The following is a 19,362-nucleotide window of genomic DNA, read 5'->3' on the forward strand; positions in this document are numbered from 1 at the left end:
TGCTATTTAAAGCTTCCAATAATATATTTTACTAAATATTCACTTTGGTGGAAATTCTAATTTGGCAATTCATGTTTGGGTATTTAATTTTTTTGTTTTGTTTTCAATTCAAACAACAAATATCCAGCTGTATTTATATTCTCGCCAAATTATTCGTTATACACTCTTACACACACACACACAATGATAAAAAACAATTGATTATAACTATTAAACGATTCGTGTACGATAATGCTGAGAATTCTAATGCTACTCGAATTCGAAATCAGTATCATTTCTATCCAGCACTAATAAACAAGGGACGTGTCGTGGAATAAGGTTTATTTTAGAAAAAAAAAGATCGTGGAGAACATTTTGAAAGTGTTTTGTTTTTGTTTGAATTTCGTCGTGAATGAATTAAACAAATTATTAATAAATTAAATAAATAAAATGGTATTTAAATATATTTTTCAAACTAAACTAAAAAATGGCTATTATTAAATTGTGAGAATAGTTGTGTTGAAAATTGTACTGCGTATAAAATATTGCGGAAATATTGTTTTGGTGTGGTTTCTAATGCGGTTTTTGGAATGTGGCGCCCAACGTACAGATGATATTGTGAATTGGCTTTACAGTTAAAAATATTAGAATGGGAACCGTATTTATGTCATTCATAATGTAATTTGCCTTAAGACATGTTGGTTATTCAATATTTGTACTTTATGGGCTCAAAAAGTTCTAAAAGGTACAAAATGGTACAACTCTGTTACAGAGTGACCCCCAACTGTAATATTTTGTCTGATAATCACACTCCGTGCAACTGGGTGAAATATTGAGGGATTTTTAAAATATTGTACTTTAAAGGTACGAAATGGACTAAAAGGTATCAAATTTTTTAAAATATTGAAAAATTCGTAAGAACTTAAATTTGAAATTGTGAAGGGGGTCACCCTTTGCGTATGGGGCGACATACTGAGGAATTTTCGAAACTTCTAACTTCAAGAGTACAAACAATTAAAAAAAACATTAAGTTCGGCCGGGCCGAACATTTAATACCCTCCACAATTAGGTAAAAAAAACCATTGGGTATATAAAAGTATCTGAATTCAAACGTTTCCCACTTTAAAATATAAATACCAATAACACCGTTTGGATAATGCTGTTAAACTTTTCTAAAAACCATAATGTGGCTGGGGCCGTTATATGGGGGCCTTACAAAAACGTGAACCTCTATGGACAATGTTATACTTCAAGGTTGCTATCTGCCAGATCTTCTTAAAAACCAAACTTGAAACAATTTCGTGGGAAAATGTGACTTGGATTGGACCAAAATACCAAATATATGTGCGCTACAGGAAAACGTAAACCTAAATACTCAATATTCTTCCACCGGAACTAGAACTACTAACTACAAATACCAATTTTTGGACAAATCCGTGAAAAAATATAGTAAAAATCATCAAAGCAACGAACATCGGGAGTTACCGTTATACGTGGACCAATATATACTATTTTTCGCCACCGGAGATAGATCCTATTATGAACTACAAATACACATTTTTGGACAAATATGAAAAAATCAACAAAATACCGAATATCGGGAGGAGAAAAAACTGTCGGAAATAGCATCAAATTTTAGAATAAGTTTAGATTTGTTCGAATCGGTCACCTTTGGCATGAATTATGGTCTTCAAACGGCCAATGAAACCGTCACACACTGCCCGAATGTTACTCTGCGGTATTTTGGCCCATTCCCGGCGAGGCGCTTGCTTCAGGTAATCGACACATTGGTATTTTTTAGTGCCAACCTTGCGCTCCGCACACAATAGTCCATCGGATGGTATCCGGAAATTTTGGTGGCCATTGTGCGCTGAAAATGAAGTGAAGAACCTCATTTGGTAACCATTCTTGGTTAGCGCGTGCTGAGTGCGATGGTGCTGAGTCTTGTTGGAATGTCCAAGGTCCACACCATCACTATGGCCGGCGATTGATTTCTGGTGGCCAGCCGAAGGTGCACATTTTCAGCTGACCTCTTTGGCAAGTAAACACGATCATTTTGTTTGTTTACAAACTGCTGGACAACGAATGTTTTCTCATCGGAGAAAACCAAATTCGACAGTTTACCACTTTCGACCAAGCGAAGCAACTCTTTAGCTCTTTTGCGTCTGTTTTCTTTCTGTCGCGGTGTAAGTTCTTGCACTTTTTGGAATTTCAATGGCTTTACCCCGAACTCATTTTTCAATATTTCCGAATGGAAAATTACGATATGTTCAGCTCACGAGGCATTTTTCGGCCACTGCGACGCGGGTTTCGTTCAAGTCGTTTCTTTACTTTTCGACGATTTCTGCTGATGTTGCTGTTTTCTTCCGTCCACTTCCTTGATGTCGGGCTACGCTACCTGTATCACGGTAACGAGCGTTTTTTTATTTATTCACCTTTAAATGCTGGAGTGCTCTAACGATAGCCACTTGTGGGTTTCCAGGCAAATATAAAGAAATCACACTATCACGCTTGAATTCCATCACGAATAACTTTTTTTCTGGAAAATTCTCAACAAATTGCTTTTGTACGCTTGTAAACAATATAATGAGCTGTCACTGGAATAATTTTAACAGCTGTTGGATGAGTTGCTTAGAAATGACAGCAGTCTGAAGTTGGTTGCAGTTTTTTCATCTCATCCTGTACAATATGTTGCCACCAGAGCTAGAACCCATTATGACCTACAAATACCAATTTTTAGACAAATCCGTGGAAAATGTGGCGAAAATCATCAAAATACCAAATATCGGGAGGTCATATGGCGTCTATACCAAAACGTGGACCGATATATCCCATTTTTAATACCAACCATCCTAGACACAATAAAAATTGTTCTGCCAAATTTTGAATCGGTACTGTAAGAGTACAAAAGTACCGATAGGTTCTAAATAGTACAGCATAGTCACTGAACAAAATAGGTATGATAAGATGGTATTTTTTAGAAAATTGGTACGGAAAGAACTAAACATATTTAAAATAACGGATTATAGCTGGAAATCTGTCGCTCAAAAGAATTTGGCGCAAAATCTACCAAGAGGTGTTAAATTTCCTTTGAACTGATAGAGACTGCGTTTTGAATATTATTATTAGAATCACTGGTTCTGTGATAAGACTGAATCTGATGTTAAGTGGTAATTAGTTTTTGCAGTGCACACCGATAGTGTCAACTACCAAGATAAGAAGTGATCATATTTTTGTTGTTATTGTTGCCGAAATTCGGACAGGAAATGTGTGTAAATTGCGAAAAATAATCATTATTTGGCTTCAGCATATCTCTGTTGCTATTGGGGTTTATCAACGAGCATAACCACTTTTTGGAAGCAGACTGGCCACCTGTATTTTTTAATAAGTGGCATAAGTGCTCTAAATATCAAAGATATGATAAGTTTGGCCGAACAGAACTTGCTCTACCCTTCATTACAAGGAAAACTTGAACTGTGGTGGCCGTTAGGGGTTGACTTCAAAATTCATAAAATCGTTGCTTATCTTTACTTGTTCGACATGCCAGAATCTTGAAAACAAAACCTTGATCTACCTTAATTCATTCGCGGAATCGAATGATTTCACATATAATATTTTAGCCACTAAACACATAACGAAACTAGCAAAAGGTGCCGATTTTTAAAACTTTGTGAATCCAAATAATTAGGCCAATATTATATGGAGTATAATAATTGAAGATATCGGTCCCCTCTTTTTGGTCATGATTTTAGACGAAAATCGTGAATTTATAAGTAATTGTGCTTTGGATATAACCAAATATTAGGGGCCATCTGAGAAAATGTTAGAATTTTTTAAAAAAATGTTTGAGAACTCCTGAAAGAAAAAACTTGTTTTGTAATATTTCTTAGGAACATCTTATCTCAACAATCGTTGTAGTTTTGTGGGAATCGCTGACAGAAAATAGTGGATTTTTAATTATTTTATGCACCTCCAGACTACACGTCGTAGATTTTTCTTCTAAAAGACTTCTTAAAAAATTTTTTTTAAACACAAAGATTTCTTAAACAGTTTCGACTTTCCTAAAAAATATTTAAAAATTCAAATAAACGTTTTTTTATAAAAACAACAATAAAGTGATTAAGCCTGACCATTTTGCAACAACAAAATTTAAAAATCCATAAAAATTTCATGGAAATTCCAAGATTTTTGCAGGGAATTTTGGTCAGGAAATTTTGACAAAAATTCTCAAAATCGTGGAATTTTTATGACATTTTTAACTTTTTTTTTTTTTCAAACAACTCCTGAGCAAAAATAGTGGATTTTTAAGTATTTTTTTATGGACCTCCTGAACAGAAATGTTCGATTCTAAGAATTTTTTTTAAGACCTCCTCATAAAAAAGTAAGGACCCACATCCAATTTTTCTGCCCAAAACTTTTCAACGTCTCCACATGTAAGCCCTAGAATCCAAAGGTGAAATCAATATCAAATTTCAAAATTCCAACCCTTCAAGCTTTCAAAACAATCTCCATATCTCAACATCAGATACCAACAGTTACCTCAATATCAATCTCAATCATAATTCCAGCTCTTTAGTTTCTCCCATTAACAACTTTAGTACCATTTAGTACAATTATAGTACGCATAACCAAAACCAGCTCCTTCTCTCAAACGTAGACAGCAACAGCTCTATCCCTTCACCCAATACCAAATTAAGTATTATTTAGTCCTTTTCTTACAATTATTATACACATTTTGAAAAGCATCTCCGTATTTCAATTTAAGATAACAGCCCTATCCCTTCACCCAATTTAATATATTTTAGTACTTTTCGAACAATTATAGTACACATTCCAGATACCAAGAGAGACCTCAATATTAAATTTCATAATTTCTGTTCTTTAATTCCTCCTTACCAAATTTATACCACTTAGTACCTCGATATCTTAAACACTGTTACCAACAGTGACACCTATATCATATTTAAGGATTGCAGCCCTATCCCTTCACCCAATACCAAATCTAAAACCATTTAGAAAATTTCGTACAATTATAGTACACATTTTCAAAAGCATCTCCATATCTCAATTTATGATACCTCAATATCAAATTTTGAGAATTTCAGCCCAATATCATCACCCAATTCCAAATTTAATACCATCTACGACTTTTCGTACAATTATAGAACACATTTCCAAAACCACCTCCGCTACACAAGAACAGCGACCCTAATATCAAGTTTCAGATTTCAATCACTCTCTCTCTCTCTCTCTTCACCCAAAACCAAATTGAACCAAATACAGTACTATTTAGTACATTTCGTACAATTATAGTACACATTTTCAAAAGCATCTCCATATATCAATCTAAAATGCCAGTAGAGACCTCTATATCAAATGTTGGGATTCCAGCTCTATGGATGAACCATTACTCTTTTCAGCACGTTTTAGTATTTTTCGGGCAATTAGAGTACACATTTCTAAAACCAGGTCCTTCTCTAATTTCAGGATTCCACCTCTACCTCTTCTCCCAATACCAAACTTAGTACCATATGGTACATTTCGTACATATATAGTGCACATTTCCAGGACCACCTCAATATCTCAATCTAAGCAGAGACCTCAATATCAAATTTCAGGATTCCAGCCCTTTCGATCGCCTTTACCCAATACCCAATTTAGCATCAAATTTTAAAATAAGTTTAGATTTATTCGAATTGGTCACCTTTGGCACGAATTATGGCCTTGCTGCCCGAATTCTGCTCTGCGGTATTTTGGCCCATTCCCGGCGAAGCGCTTGCTTGAGGTGACCGACACTTAGGTATTTTTAGAGTCAACCTTCCTTTCCAAAATACTCCAGACACAATAGTCCAACGGATTGGTATCCGGAGTTTTTGGTGGCCATTATGCGCTGGAAATAAAGCGAAGAACCTCATTTTGTAAACATTCTTGGATGGCGCGTGCTGAGTGCGATGGTGCTGAGTCCTGTTGGAACGTCCAAGGTCTGCGGCCAAAATGTTTGCTTGCCCAAGGCTTTAATACACCCTCCAGAATATTTTCGCGATAATATTCGGCATTAATACGAGTGAAGAGCAACCATCGGCTGTTTTGGCGGCCCACACCATCACCATGGCCGGCGCTTGAGTTCTGGTAGCCAACCGAAAGTGCACATTTTCACCCGACCTCCTTGGCACGACCATTTTGTTTGTTTATATAAAAAACTGCTGGACAACTAAGGTTTTCTCATCGGAGAAAACCAAATTCGGCAGTTCACAACTTTCGGCCAAGCGAAGCAACTTTTCAGGTCTTTTGAGTCTATTTTCTTTCTGTTGCGATGTAAGTACTGGCACTTTTTGGCTAATTTTTCAAAATTTGCCGAATGGAATATTGCGATATGTTCAGCTCACGAGCTATTTTTCGGCCACCGCTGGTTTCGATCAAGTCGCTTCTTTATTTTTCGAACCATTTCTGCTGATGTTGCTGTTTTCTTCCGTCGACTTCCTTGATGTCGGGCTACGCTACCAGTTTCACGGTAACGAGCGATGGTACGAGACACAAAATATTTATTCACATTTAAATGCTGGAGTGCTCTAACGATAGCCACTTGGGGTTTTCCAGCCAAAAATAAAGAAATCACACTATCACGCTTGAATTCTATCACGAATAACTTTTTTTCTGGAAAATTCTCACCAAAATGCTTCTATATACTTGTAAACAATAAAGTTAGCTGTCACTGGAATAATTTTAATGGCTGTCGGACAAGTGGCTTAGAAATGACAGCAGTCTGAAGTTGGTTGTAGTTTTTTCATCTTACCCTGTATATATTTCTATCCATTCGCCCAATACCAAATATAGTACCATTTAGGACTTTTAGTTCAATTATGGTACATATTTTTGAAACCGCCTACATATGTCCAGGTCGCTGTTCGTGTGTACAGCGACCTTAATAACAAATTTCAGATTTCATGTGCAATCTGTTCACACAATAACAAATTGTACTATTTATTACTTTTCGTACACTTGTACATTTCCAAGACCAACTCCTTATTATAAACCTACCACCAGCAAGGACCCCAATACAAAATTTCACAGTTTCAGCTTTATCCGTTCATCCTAAACCAACCTGTTCCAAATTTAGGTACCATTTAGTACAGTACACATTTGCAAAGACCACCTTTTATATCTAATTTACTTTCCAACCTTAATTCTCAAACCAAATTTCAATTTTTTATCTGTTTCCGTTCACATAATACCAAATGGTACGATTTTGGAAGTTTAGTACAATTTTTGAACTTTTCGTAACATTAAAGTTTGGGTTTCCAAAAATCCTTTGGCACACCTACCCAGCACTCCATCAGTAACTCTCATTTCAAAGTTTCAGAATACTAGTTCATTCCGTATGTCCAATACAAAGCACTAAATTTTTAGTACATTTTAGTACTTTTCGTATCCTGTAAGTATGGACTTCCAAAAACACCTAGTGCCAAATTCCAAGATTCTAGCTTCAGCCGTTTCCTCTGGGAGTTGTCAGTCAGTTATTTCACTACTCTTTTAAATGTATTAGTGTATATTTCGAAAACCACCCCCATATCTTAATTCCATATACCAACAGAGACCTCACTTTCAAATTTGAGGATTCCAGTCCCAGCCGTTTCGTATGAGAGTTTATTATCACCCAATCAGTCAGTTATTTCACTACTCTTTTAAATATAGAGATTAAAAAAATAAAAATTCAGGCCCTAAAATTCCCAATTATCGCAGGAATAATTTGAAGATATAAACCTCCCAATGGAGAACATTAAACACTGAACTCTAACTGTACTCACTCAGGTTTACTTCACCAACTGTCATACACACATGCATTTGCAATGTTTCTAAACACATTTGGTTTTCCAAAAATACGACATGTCAAATCAAATTTTGTAATTCTCTCAAAATTGTCTTCGCAATTATGTCCGGGTAAGAGTAACTTATTGCAGTGACAGATATCTCGGAATTAATACAATGAATTATGTCTGCATGAATGTTCGTTATGAGAAAATGGTCTACCACTTGACATTTGTCTAATACGGAAACTTAACACGCACACACACACACATACATAAAATTGTGTCACATTCTATACCTCTGCCAACAACAGTATTTTTCACAAAAACAAAAAGAAAGAGAGGAAATTGGAAAGAAATCCACCAGATTCCAGAAAGTGCAAGTACAACACCTACCAAGTTTCACAATAAAAATAGCCTAGCCAACGATGAGCCCCATTCCCAAAGAATCTCTTGGATGTTGGTTCGTCGAGTGGCTCTATGTGTGTTGTGACATCAGCAAAACTAATTAACTCAAATCATGTCCATTTCAATTCTCCCATCCTAGCATCCGAAACACATCACCTGTCTTACGGCCTGCACACTCCTGCTGTTTCTGCTGCTGACCTGTTGTGGTTCCGGCACGAATGAAGTTGAGGGTGCTCGCATATTGGCCGTCTATGCCTTTCCGGGTAAAAGTCATTATGGCATGCATTCGGCATTGATTAAGGAACTGGTGCAGCGGGGACACCAGGTGACAATGATTGCGGCATTTAGTTTGAAAAATCTAAATTTGGGTGCCAACTACACGGAGATTCTGATAGAGCCGGTCTATGATTTCTGGAGTGATGGTGAGATTGGAAATTGGAAAAAATTTAAAATCGGAAATATTATAGTTTTTCTCTTTTCCTTTTTTCAGTTATGGATTTCTTTAAAACCGACAACATCTTCGAGCTAACCGACATGGGTAATCTGCAGTATTACAAAATGATGGACATTATTGCCTTTTCCACGACGGAACATGCCCTGAAGCAGCCAAAAGTCCAGGCCCTAATCAATGATCCCCAGCCGAGAGGAAAATTTGATTTGTTGCTGTGCGAACAGTTCTATCAGGAACCCTTCTTGGCCTTGTCCCGGGTCTATGATGTCCCAGTGGTGACCAGCAGCACATTGGGTTTTGAATCACGTATGAGCCAAATGATGGGCGTCATAATGCCTTGGTCTTTTGTGCCACATACCTTTTCGCCCTACAGCGATCGCATGAATTTCTTTGAGCGTTTAATGAATTCGTTTTACTCCCTGACTGAGGATATCATTAGGGAGTATGATTATTTTCCCAAAATGGACACAATGATGCGGAAGTATTTTGGTCATTTGAATGGTGAGTAAAAATAATTGGAGAGAGAGAGCAACAGAGAAAAATCCTCGTGAGAAGAACTTTATTGAGTCATTTGCAAACCTATATGAGGCCTTTCAGAAGTGGAAGATCCATTTGAAGGTGGACAGAATGATAGATAAAAGCATCAGTCGTTTTTGTCAACAGATGTATACCCTCAGCCAGTATTAGATTATTTAAATTAATTTTGACTTATTTTATGATTATTTAAACTGTTGACCCTCTATGGAGTAGGTTCCGTAGGAATAGGCCAATTTTGTCAATTTCGTATCGGACCTAAATAATCATGATATAAATATTGTGACATGTGCTTGGCGCTTGAGTTCTGGTGTCCAACCGAAGTTGCACATTTTCAGCTGACCTCTTTGGCAAGTAAACACGTCCATTTTATTTGTTTAAAAACTGCTGGACAACTAATGTTTTCTCATTGGATAAAACCAAATTCGGCAGTTCACCACTTTCGGCCAAGCGAAGCAAGTCTTCAATGGCTTTACCCGGAGCTTATTTCTCAATATTTGCCGAATGGAATATTGCGTTATGTTCAGCTCACGATCCATTGTTTCTAAACAATATAATGAGCTGTCACTGGAATAATTTTAACAGCTGTCGGACGAGTGGCTTTGAAATGACATCTGTCTGAATTTGATCCTTTGTGGAGGAGGAGGAATTCTCCGATCTCTACTATCTTTATAGATCTTGTGTTGATAGAAATATTGAGATGTGGCAAGTCTAAATGAAATCGGATGTTAATTTCGCATTTTATGAACTTCGTGGATATTCACAATTTTGACCCGCTGTGGGGGAGCTACCACAAGGAGTGCACCGATATAGCACATCTTCACAGCAGATCTTGTGTTGGTAGAAATAATGGGATGTATGACCTATGCGGAGAACCTGATGAATTTTAACAGCTGTCGGACGAGTGGCTTAGAAATTACACCTGTCTGAATTTGACACTTTGTGGAGGAGGAGGAATTGTCCGATCTCTACCATCTTTATAGATCTTGTGTTGATAGAAATATTGAGATGTGGCAAGTCTAAATGAAATCGGATGTTAATTTCGCGTTTTATGAGCTTCGTGGATATTCACAATTTTGACCCGCTGTGGGGGAGCTACCGCAAGGAGTGCACCGATATAGCCCATCTTCACAGCAGATCTTGTGTTAGTAGAAATAATGCGATGTATGACCTATGCAGAAAACCTGATGATTATTTCGGATTTTATAATCGTTTTGGTTATTCGTGGGGGAGGTACCAGAAGGAGTTGACCGATCTCTACCATCTTTATAACAGATCTTGTGTTGATGGAAATATTGAGATGTATCAAGTCAGAATGGAATCGGATGTTAATTTCGCTTTTTATGAGCTTCATGGATATTCAGAATTTTGACCGTTTGTGGGGGAAGGACCACAAGGAGTGGACCGATATATTCCATCCTTACACCAGACCTTGGGCTTATAAAAATATTGTGATGTGTGTAATTTAAAGATAATGGGACTCTTACAACACATTTTATAAGAGTTATAATTATTCCAAATATTGACCCTTTGTGGGGGAGGTACTTGATGGAGTGGACCGATTCATTTTCGCCCCTGACTGATGCACTGATGTAAATAGGATTTGCAAAGCTGGAGAAAAATCGGATTATTCATTCTCTTTCTGTGGAGTAAAACATTTTTTTTTTTTTTAAATTTTTACCTTTCGTGGGGAAGGTACCAAAAGGAGTGGGCCGATATTACATCTCTCCGAACACGATCTTTGTTTGATAATACTATTACGTTGTACCAAGTTTGGGCCAAATCGCACACTGCCTTCGAGAATTATCTTGAGCACCAGCTAAACAGACAGACGAACGGACGGGCATCGCTAGATCGATTCCAAATGTCCTGAAACGGATTTGGTCTAAAGAGGCCTAGGATCGATATGTCGATGAGACATGTTTTGGCCGTATCAAATGATATATACCCTCTATAGCCACATGGCGATGGGTATAAAAAGTGGACATTTTATGCTTACGTTTTTGTCTGTATGTTTCAAATACGAGTCAAGATCTCCCTTAATACTTCAGTTTTGACAGAAAGTGTCAAAAGGAGAAATATTTTAGATCGAATTTCAATATGAGTCTCTAAATAGAAGATAGGTATAAAAAAATTACAGCCCAGTAATACCTGTATCAAATTATTTCGATTTATTTATGTATCCCATATCAGGTTTATTGGGCACCAAATAGCTAATATCAGTCCAAATGAATTTAATCTTGGCAATTCCGACTGAATTTATTCCAGAAATAAATGCTTCAAATTTGGTGAAAATCGGTTCTGATATAGCTATAGCTCATAAATATATATTTTTATACCCTCCACCATGGGTAGGAGGGTATATTAACTTTGTCATTCCGTTTGTAACACCTCTAAATATTCGTCGTAGACCCCATAAAGTATATATATTCATAATCAGCATAAAATTCTAAGACGATTTAGCGATGTCCGTCTGTCTGTCCGTCTGTCTGTCTGTCTGTTGAAATCACGATAGAGCCCACATTATTTGACGTAGACCTTTGAAATTTGGCACAAGTGTGTGTATTGTCCCTAGGATGGTTGGTATTGAAAATGAGATATATCGGTCCACGTTCTGGTATAGTCCCCACATAACGGTACCTCCCGATATTCGGTATTTTAATGATTTATGCCACATTTTTTCACGGATTTATCTGAAAATTGGTATTTGTAGGTCATGACGGGTCCCTGAGCGTGTGGCAAAACATTGCATGTATAGGTCCACGTTTTGATATAGCCCCTATATAACGGTACCTACCGATATTCGGTATTTTGATGATTTATGCCACATTTTTTCACGGATTTGTCTGAAAATTGGTATTTGTAGGTCACAACGGGTCCCTGAGCATGTGGCAAAACATTGCATGTATAGGTCCACGTTCTGGTATAGTCCCCATATAACGGTACCTCCCGATATTCGGTATTTTGATGATTTATGCCACATTTTTTCACTGATTTGTGTAAAAGTTGGTATTTGTGGGTCATAATGGGTCCTAGTTCGTGTGGCGAAACATTGTAATTATAGGTCCACGTTTTGGTGTGGCCCCCATATAACGGTACCTCCCGATATTCGGCATTTTAATGTTTTTTGCCACATTTCTTCTAATGTTCTTTTACCCTAGGGTGGAGGGTATTAAAAGTTTGGCCCGGCCGAACTTAATGTTTTTTTACTTGTTTTCATCCGACTTGGGGTTTTAAGTTCCTCAAATGGGTAATATGGACTCCACAACAATGATCTTTGGTACCAGGTACCAAATACGACTCAGAAATAAGTGCCTAAAATTTTGTCAAAATCGGTTTAGATTTGGATATATCTCTAATATATATCTTCAACCGAATTCATGTTAATTGTGCATCAAATGGCCAATATCAATCCAAATGACCTGAATTTTGGCACATCCAACTGAATTCAGTCTACAAGCAAGTACATCAAACTTGGTAAAAATCGGTTCAGATATAGCTATAGCTCTCATATATATGTTTCATCCGATTTGGGATTTTAAATACATCACATGCATAATATGCACTCCACAGATATGAGAAACATACCAGAAATACCTCTGTCGAGATCGGATCAGATTTGGATATAGCTCCTAAATGCAAGGATTCCAAGTAATCGTTAACCGAAAATTAAAAAAAAAAAAAACAAGTTAAAAAGTATCGGTCGGTATTTTGCCCCCAGATATATACCCTCAGCCTATGTTAGATTATTTAAATATATTTTGACTAGTTTTAAGATTATTCAAACGTTTGACCCCCTATGGAGCAACTCCTGAAGGAATGGGCCAATATTGCCCATTTCCTATCGGACCCAAAAATATGATATAAATATTGCGACAGATGTACCAAGTCTAAATAGAATCGGATGTTAATTTGGCCTTTTATGAGGTACTCAAAATTTCAATATTTTGTGGGGGAGGTACCAGAAGGAGTGGACCGATGTATTCACCCTTCACACCAGACCATGCGTTAATACAAATATTAGGATGTGTGAAATTTGAAGACAATCTGACTTTTACATCACATTTAATGAGATAGTAATTATTCAAAACTTTGACCATTTGTGGGGGAGGTACTTGATAGGGTAGACCGATATTGTCCATTTTCACACCTGACCTAGTGCTGACGCAAATTTTAGGATATGCAAAGTTGGAGCAGAATCGGATTATCCATTCACTTTCTGTGCAAAAAATATACTTTTTGAACATTTCGACCTTTTATGGGGGAGGTACCAGAAGGAGTGAACCGATATTGTTCATCTTAACACCAGACCTTGGGTTAATATAAATATTGGGATGTATGAAATTTGAAGACAATCGGACTCTTACATAACATTTTATAAGAGTTGTAATTATTCAAAATTTTGACCATTTGTGGGGGAGGTACTTGATGGAGTGGACCGATATTGTCCATTTTCACACCTGACCTAGCACTGACGCAAATATTAGGATTTGCAAAGTTGGAGCAAATTCGGATTATCCCTTCTCATTCTGTGCAAAATATATATTTTTTGAAAATTTCGACCTTTTGTGGGGGAGGTACCAGAAGGAGTGGACCGATATTGCCCATTTCCGAACTCGATCTAAGTTTGACAAAAATATTACGATGTAGCCAATTTGGACCAAATCGGATACTCCCTTCGAGAGTTATCGTGCGCACCAGCCAGACAGACAGACAGACGGACGGACATCGTTAGATCGACTCCAAATGTTCTGAAACGGATTTGGTCTAAAGAGACCTAGGGTCTAAAACCGTTATTTCGACTAGGCACGTTTTGGCCGTATCAAATGATATATACTCTCTGTAGCCATATGGCTGAGAATATAATTATGCCAGAGGGGAGAACTTACCACCTCTAGTTAAGTAACATTGCAATATAAACTTGCAAAATGCCGATGCATGTTTCTTCTATTTTAAGTTGTAATTTAATAATCTGCTGACTTTTTTCCTATAAATATTTATATGTTGCACTGTGTAATTGAAAACCCTCTTCTTTCGTTGCAGTTGAAATACCATCAGTTTCCAAATTGGAGAAAAACATTTCCGTGGCCATGGTGAACAGTTACACCCCCTTGAGTACAACGAGACCCCTGGTGCCGGGCATGATTGCTGTGGGAGGATTACATATATACCCCAACAAGAAATTGCCTCAAGAGCTGCAAACATTTTTAGATGGAGCTGTGGATGGTGCCATTTTCTTTAGTTTAGGTGAGAAGACACATAAAACAAAATATACCCCCAAAATTAATAATTCTCTCTCTCTCTCTCTCTCTCGCACACACACAGGCAGCAATGTCCAATCGAAAGATATGCCCTATGAAAAAATGCGCATCTTTCTCGATGTCTTCGGGTCTATGCGGCAACGTGTCATTTGGAAATTCGAAAATGACAGCATCCCAGATATGCCGAAAAATATTTTGATACGAAAATGGCTACCACAATCGGATATTTTGGCACATCCCAATGTCAAGGTGTTCATAACACATGGTGGACTCTTTGGTACCCAGGAGGGTGTTTACCATGGCGTCCCTATGTTGGGTATACCCATTTACTGTGATCAACATTTGAATATGCGCAAAGCGGAGCAGAGCGGCTATGCCATTAAATTGCATTTTCCCACGATCAACAGGGAAGTCCTTAAGGAATCTTTGAATAAATTGATTCATGATCCTCAATATCGTAATAATGTCCAGAGATATTCAAATGTGTTTCGTGATCGTCCCATGGGTGCTCGTGAGACGGCTGTCTATTGGATTGAATATGTGATTCGGCACAAGGGAGCAACTCATATTCGTTCGGCGGGTTTGGATTTGAAATGGTATCAGTTCTATCTGTTAGATGTTATTGCTTTTGCTGTTGCCGTGCCATTGTTGGTCATTGCGTTGGCGGTATTTGTCCTGCGCAAAGTGTTACGTCGCGCGGGAAAATCACCGAAGAAGGTGAAGGAAAATTAAAGACCTCTAGTTTAATTAATGGTTGCAGATGTAGACATACTGTACGTAGTTTTTAATTAGTTTTTAGTCATACGAATTGTTAAGTGCAAATAAAACTGGAAACAGGAGAAACCTTTGAAAGGATACTCTACCCGCCCTATTTTATATTTACTAAAAATATATGAGTGAGATATATCTCAATGATAATTTGAGGGTATTATCATTTGATACGGCCAAAACGTGCCTCATCGAAATAACGTGTTTAGAACCTAGGTCTCTTTGGACCAAATTCGTTTCAGGATATTTGGAGTCGATCCGTCCCTCCGTCTGTCTATCTGGCTGGTGCGCACGATAACTCTTGAAGGGAGTATCCGATTTCGTTCAAAACTTGGTACATCATAATATTATCATTAATCTTAGATCGAGTTCGGAGATGGACAATATCGGTTCACTCCTTCTAGTACCTGCCCCACAAAAGGTCGAAATTTTCAAAAAATATTTTACTTCCCAAAAAGGGAATGGATAATCCGATTTTGTTCTAACTTTGCAAATCCTAATATTTACATCCGCACTAGGTCAGGTGCGAAAATGGACAATATCGGTCAACTCCATCAAGTACCTCCCCCACAAAGGGTCAAAATTTGAAATAATTATAACTCTTATAAAATGAGATGTATGTGTCCGATTGTCTTCAAATTACATACATCGCGATGTTTTTTTTTTTAACCCAGTCTGGTGTGAAGATAAATTATAGAAGTTCAACACTTCTGGTATCTCCCCCACAAAGGGTCAACAATTTTAATATCCACAAGTCTCATAAAACGAGAAATAAACATCCGATTCCATTAAGACTTGGCATATTTCAATATTTCCATCAACACAATATCTGTTATAAAGATGATAGAAATCGGAACATTGCTACTGGTAAATCATGGTAAATCTTCTGGTACCTCCCCCACATAGGGGGAACCCCTGAACCACTTCTCGTACCTCACCCACAAAGTGTCACAATTTTCAATACTTTTATCTGTCATAACTTGCGAAACTTTACAACTTTCTATATCAAAATATTTCTCTAAACCTGAGACGAATATGGAATTCGAACGAAATTGGATATAAATGTTAGATTTTCTTGAAATTTTGCCCACACCAATATTTTTATCGGTATTAGATGAAGTATGAAAATCGAATACTTTCGTCGACTATAGCTGGTACCTCACGCTACTTTTTACGTTTTCTAAAAATTATCACATATCTCATAAGAAGTGAAGGAAGTAGTTCATGTAGCCCAAGCCTGAACATCACAATATTAATATCATATTTATTTAGGTCCGATACGAAATGGACAATATTGCCCTATTCCTTCAGACTTCAATAGAGGGTCAACAATTAGAATAATCATAACAACAAGTAACAAGTAAAAAAGCTGTAAGTTCGACCGGGCCGAACTTTGAGTACCCTCCACCATTTCGTACAAATTTGGCAATATTCCAAATATAAAATCCGTTAAAAATTCTGTTAAAATCTTAAAAAGACAGGATGTAGCCGTATATTAGGGTATATACGACGACGTGGACCTGTATAGGTAACTTTTGTCACAAGCTATTACAATATTCAAAATATGTTTATAATATACCGAATATTGGGAGGTACCATGGAGCTTATAAAACGTGAACATGCATAGACAATTTTCCGGCATATGCTGTAGTATCCATTACGAACTTCAAATACTAAATTTGAAATAGTTCCGGTAAATAATGTCGCTAAAATCATCAAAATACTGAATATGGGGGGTTCCGTTATATGGGGGCTATACGAAGACGTGGACCTGCACAGACAATTTTCTGGCATAGGCTGCAGTATCTATTACGAACTTCAAATACAAAATTTGAGATAACTTTGGTAAATAACGTCGCTAAAATCATCAAAATACTGAATATGGGGGGTTCCGTTATATGGGGGCTATACGAAGACGTGGACCTACATGACTCATTTTCTGTCTTAGGATATAGTATCCATTACCAACTTCAAATACTAAATTTGAAATAGTTCCGGTAAATAATGTCGCTAAAATCATCAAAATACCGAATATGGGGGGTTCCGTTATATGGGGGCTATACGAAGACGTGGACCTGCACAGACAATTTTCTCTCATAGACTGTAGTATCCATTACGAACTTCAAATGCGAAATTTGAAACAATTCCGGTAAGTAATGTCTCTAAAATCATCAAAATGCCGCATATCGGGGGATACCGTTATATGGGGGCTATACGACGACGTAGACCTGCATGGCTCATTTTCCGTCTTAGGATGTAGTATCCATTACCAACTTTAAATACTAAATTTGAAACAATTCCGGTAAAAAATGTCGCTAAAATCATCAAAATACCGAATATCGGGGGGAGGGGGCTATACGAAGACGTGGACCTGCATAGACAATTTTCTGTCATAGGCTGTAGCATCCATTACGAACTTCAAATACAAAATTTGAAACAATTCCGGTAAATAATGTCGCTATATATATATATATATATATATATATATATATATATATATATATATATATATATATATATATATATATATATATATATATATATATATATATATATATATATATATATATATATATATATATATATATATGTATATTTCGAGGTTTTACAAACGGAATGACAAACTTAATATTCCCTCCATACTATGGGGGGTATAAAAATATATTTATTTAATCGAAAATAAGCTGAGGATATACATTTGATAAACCGACTGATGTTTAAAAAAATTTTTGTTTTATAGTCCACTTTTCAAGAATTTTTCAATGAAAAAAATATTTTTCTTAACATTAGCTTTCTTACCTGGGTTAGGCGACTCATGTGGCGCCCAATAAATTATTATTATTTATTTTATTATTTTTCCTATACGTGGGCTTCTTGTCCCCTTTCAATGGTAACCGAAAATCTTATGTTTTAAAATGTATTCAATATACCTAGTAAAAAGTAATAAATAAAAAAGTATAATGACTTTCTGACCAAAGAAAAAATATTTATTTTTCAATCACTTCATGTCCACAAATGCGGGTTTTGCAATATTCGTTATTTTTTTATAATTTGTTGCAAAATGTTTTTAATGTTTTGTTAAAAACTTTTTTCTTATTTTACCTTGCAATGTGTTTTGGGCTCAAGTGCCCCCAAATGTTTGCTAGGGTATAGGAGTTCTTTTTTTTAATAATGACTCCTGGCATATTGATCGAAAATCGAAAAATAGTTTAAGAATTGTTTCAAGAGCCTCGAATTAAGAAAATTTAAATTTTCAGGGTTTTTGTGGTAAAAAGTCATAAATTTTTAAAAATATTTTTAAGGTCCTCATATCAGAAAAAAATCATGTATTTTTAAAAAAAAGCACATCTATTCAAGAACTTCCTGGCGATAAAATGGTGTAATATTGAAGATATTTTTATACCCTCCACCATAGTATGGAGGGTACATTAAGTTTGTCATTCCGTTTGTAACACCCCGAAATATACATTTTAGACCCCACAAAGTATATATATTCTTGATGAGCATAAAGCTCTATGTCGATTTAGCAATGTCCGTCCGTCTGTCCGTCTGTGGAAATCACTCTAGCTTCCGAACGAAATGAAGAAGGTTGATATAATTTTACTCAAATGTGTATAATGTCTACAGGACTTTTGGTATTGAAAATGTGCCATGTATGTCCACGTCTTCGTATAGCCCCCATATAACCGTACCTCCCGATATTCGGTATTTTGATGATTTTTGCGACATTATTTACCGGAATTGTTTCAAATTTGGTATTTGATGTTCGTAATAGATAATTCTGTTTAAGACAGAAAATGAGCCATGTAGGTCCACGTCTTCGTATAGCCCCATATAACGGTACCTCCCGATATTGGGTTTTTTAATGATTTTAGCGACATTATTTACCGGAATTATTTCAAATTTTGTATTTGAAGTTCGTAATAGATGCTACAGCCTATGCCAGAAAATTGTCTGTGCAGGTCGACGTTTTATAACCCCCATGGTACCTCCCTATATTTTGATGATTTTAGCTACATTACAAACAGATTTTTTTCAAGTTTCGCATTTCAATATTGGAATATTCAAAATTGCTTATGCAGGTTCAAGTCCTCGTATGGACCTTAATATATGGCTACATTCGGTGTTTTAAGATTTTAACAGAATTTTTAACGGA

General features: G+C 36.5%; 1 protein-coding gene across 2 annotated transcripts; it reads left to right on the forward strand.

Annotated features, from left to right (window-relative positions):
• The first annotated feature begins 291 nt into the window (after positions 1-291).
• On the forward strand, positions 292-15,300 carry LOC101890271 (UDP-glycosyltransferase UGT5). 2 transcript variants are annotated; one of them, XM_011296496.3, is made up of 5 exons: positions 292-432; positions 8,332-8,614; positions 8,683-9,144; positions 14,221-14,424; positions 14,503-15,300. In XM_011296496.3, exons 1-5 carry the CDS (start codon positions 430-432, stop codon positions 15,168-15,170), a joined length of 1,620 nt encoding a protein of 539 aa, XP_011294798.1. In that variant the 5' UTR covers positions 292-429; the 3' UTR covers positions 15,171-15,300. The 2 variants fall into 2 exon arrangements, with proteins under 2 accessions (XP_011294798.1, XP_058976073.1); XM_059120090.1 differs by lacking the exon at positions 292-432 and adding an exon at positions 8,198-8,266.
• Positions 15,301-19,362: the final 4,062 nt, after the last annotated feature.

Source organism: Musca domestica, unplaced genomic scaffold (genome assembly GCF_030504385.1).
Source record: "Musca domestica strain aabys unplaced genomic scaffold, Musca_domestica.polishedcontigs.V.1.1 16, whole genome shotgun sequence".
NCBI lineage: Eukaryota > Metazoa > Arthropoda > Insecta > Diptera > Muscidae > Musca > Musca domestica.

Excerpts from the sequence above, each read along its gene's own strand:
- LOC101890271 (XM_059120090.1), top strand. The coding sequence starts at position 8,213 with ATGAGCCCCATTCCCAAAGAATCTCTTGGATGTTGGTTCGTCGAGTGG. Across the intron at positions 8,267-8,331 it reads GGTTCGTCGAGTGGCTCTAT|CATCCGAAACACATCACCTG; the intron begins GTGTGTTGTGAC and ends CTCCCATCCTAG. Across the intron at positions 14,425-14,502 it reads TGCCATTTTCTTTAGTTTAG|GCAGCAATGTCCAATCGAAA; the intron begins GTGAGAAGACAC and ends GCACACACACAG.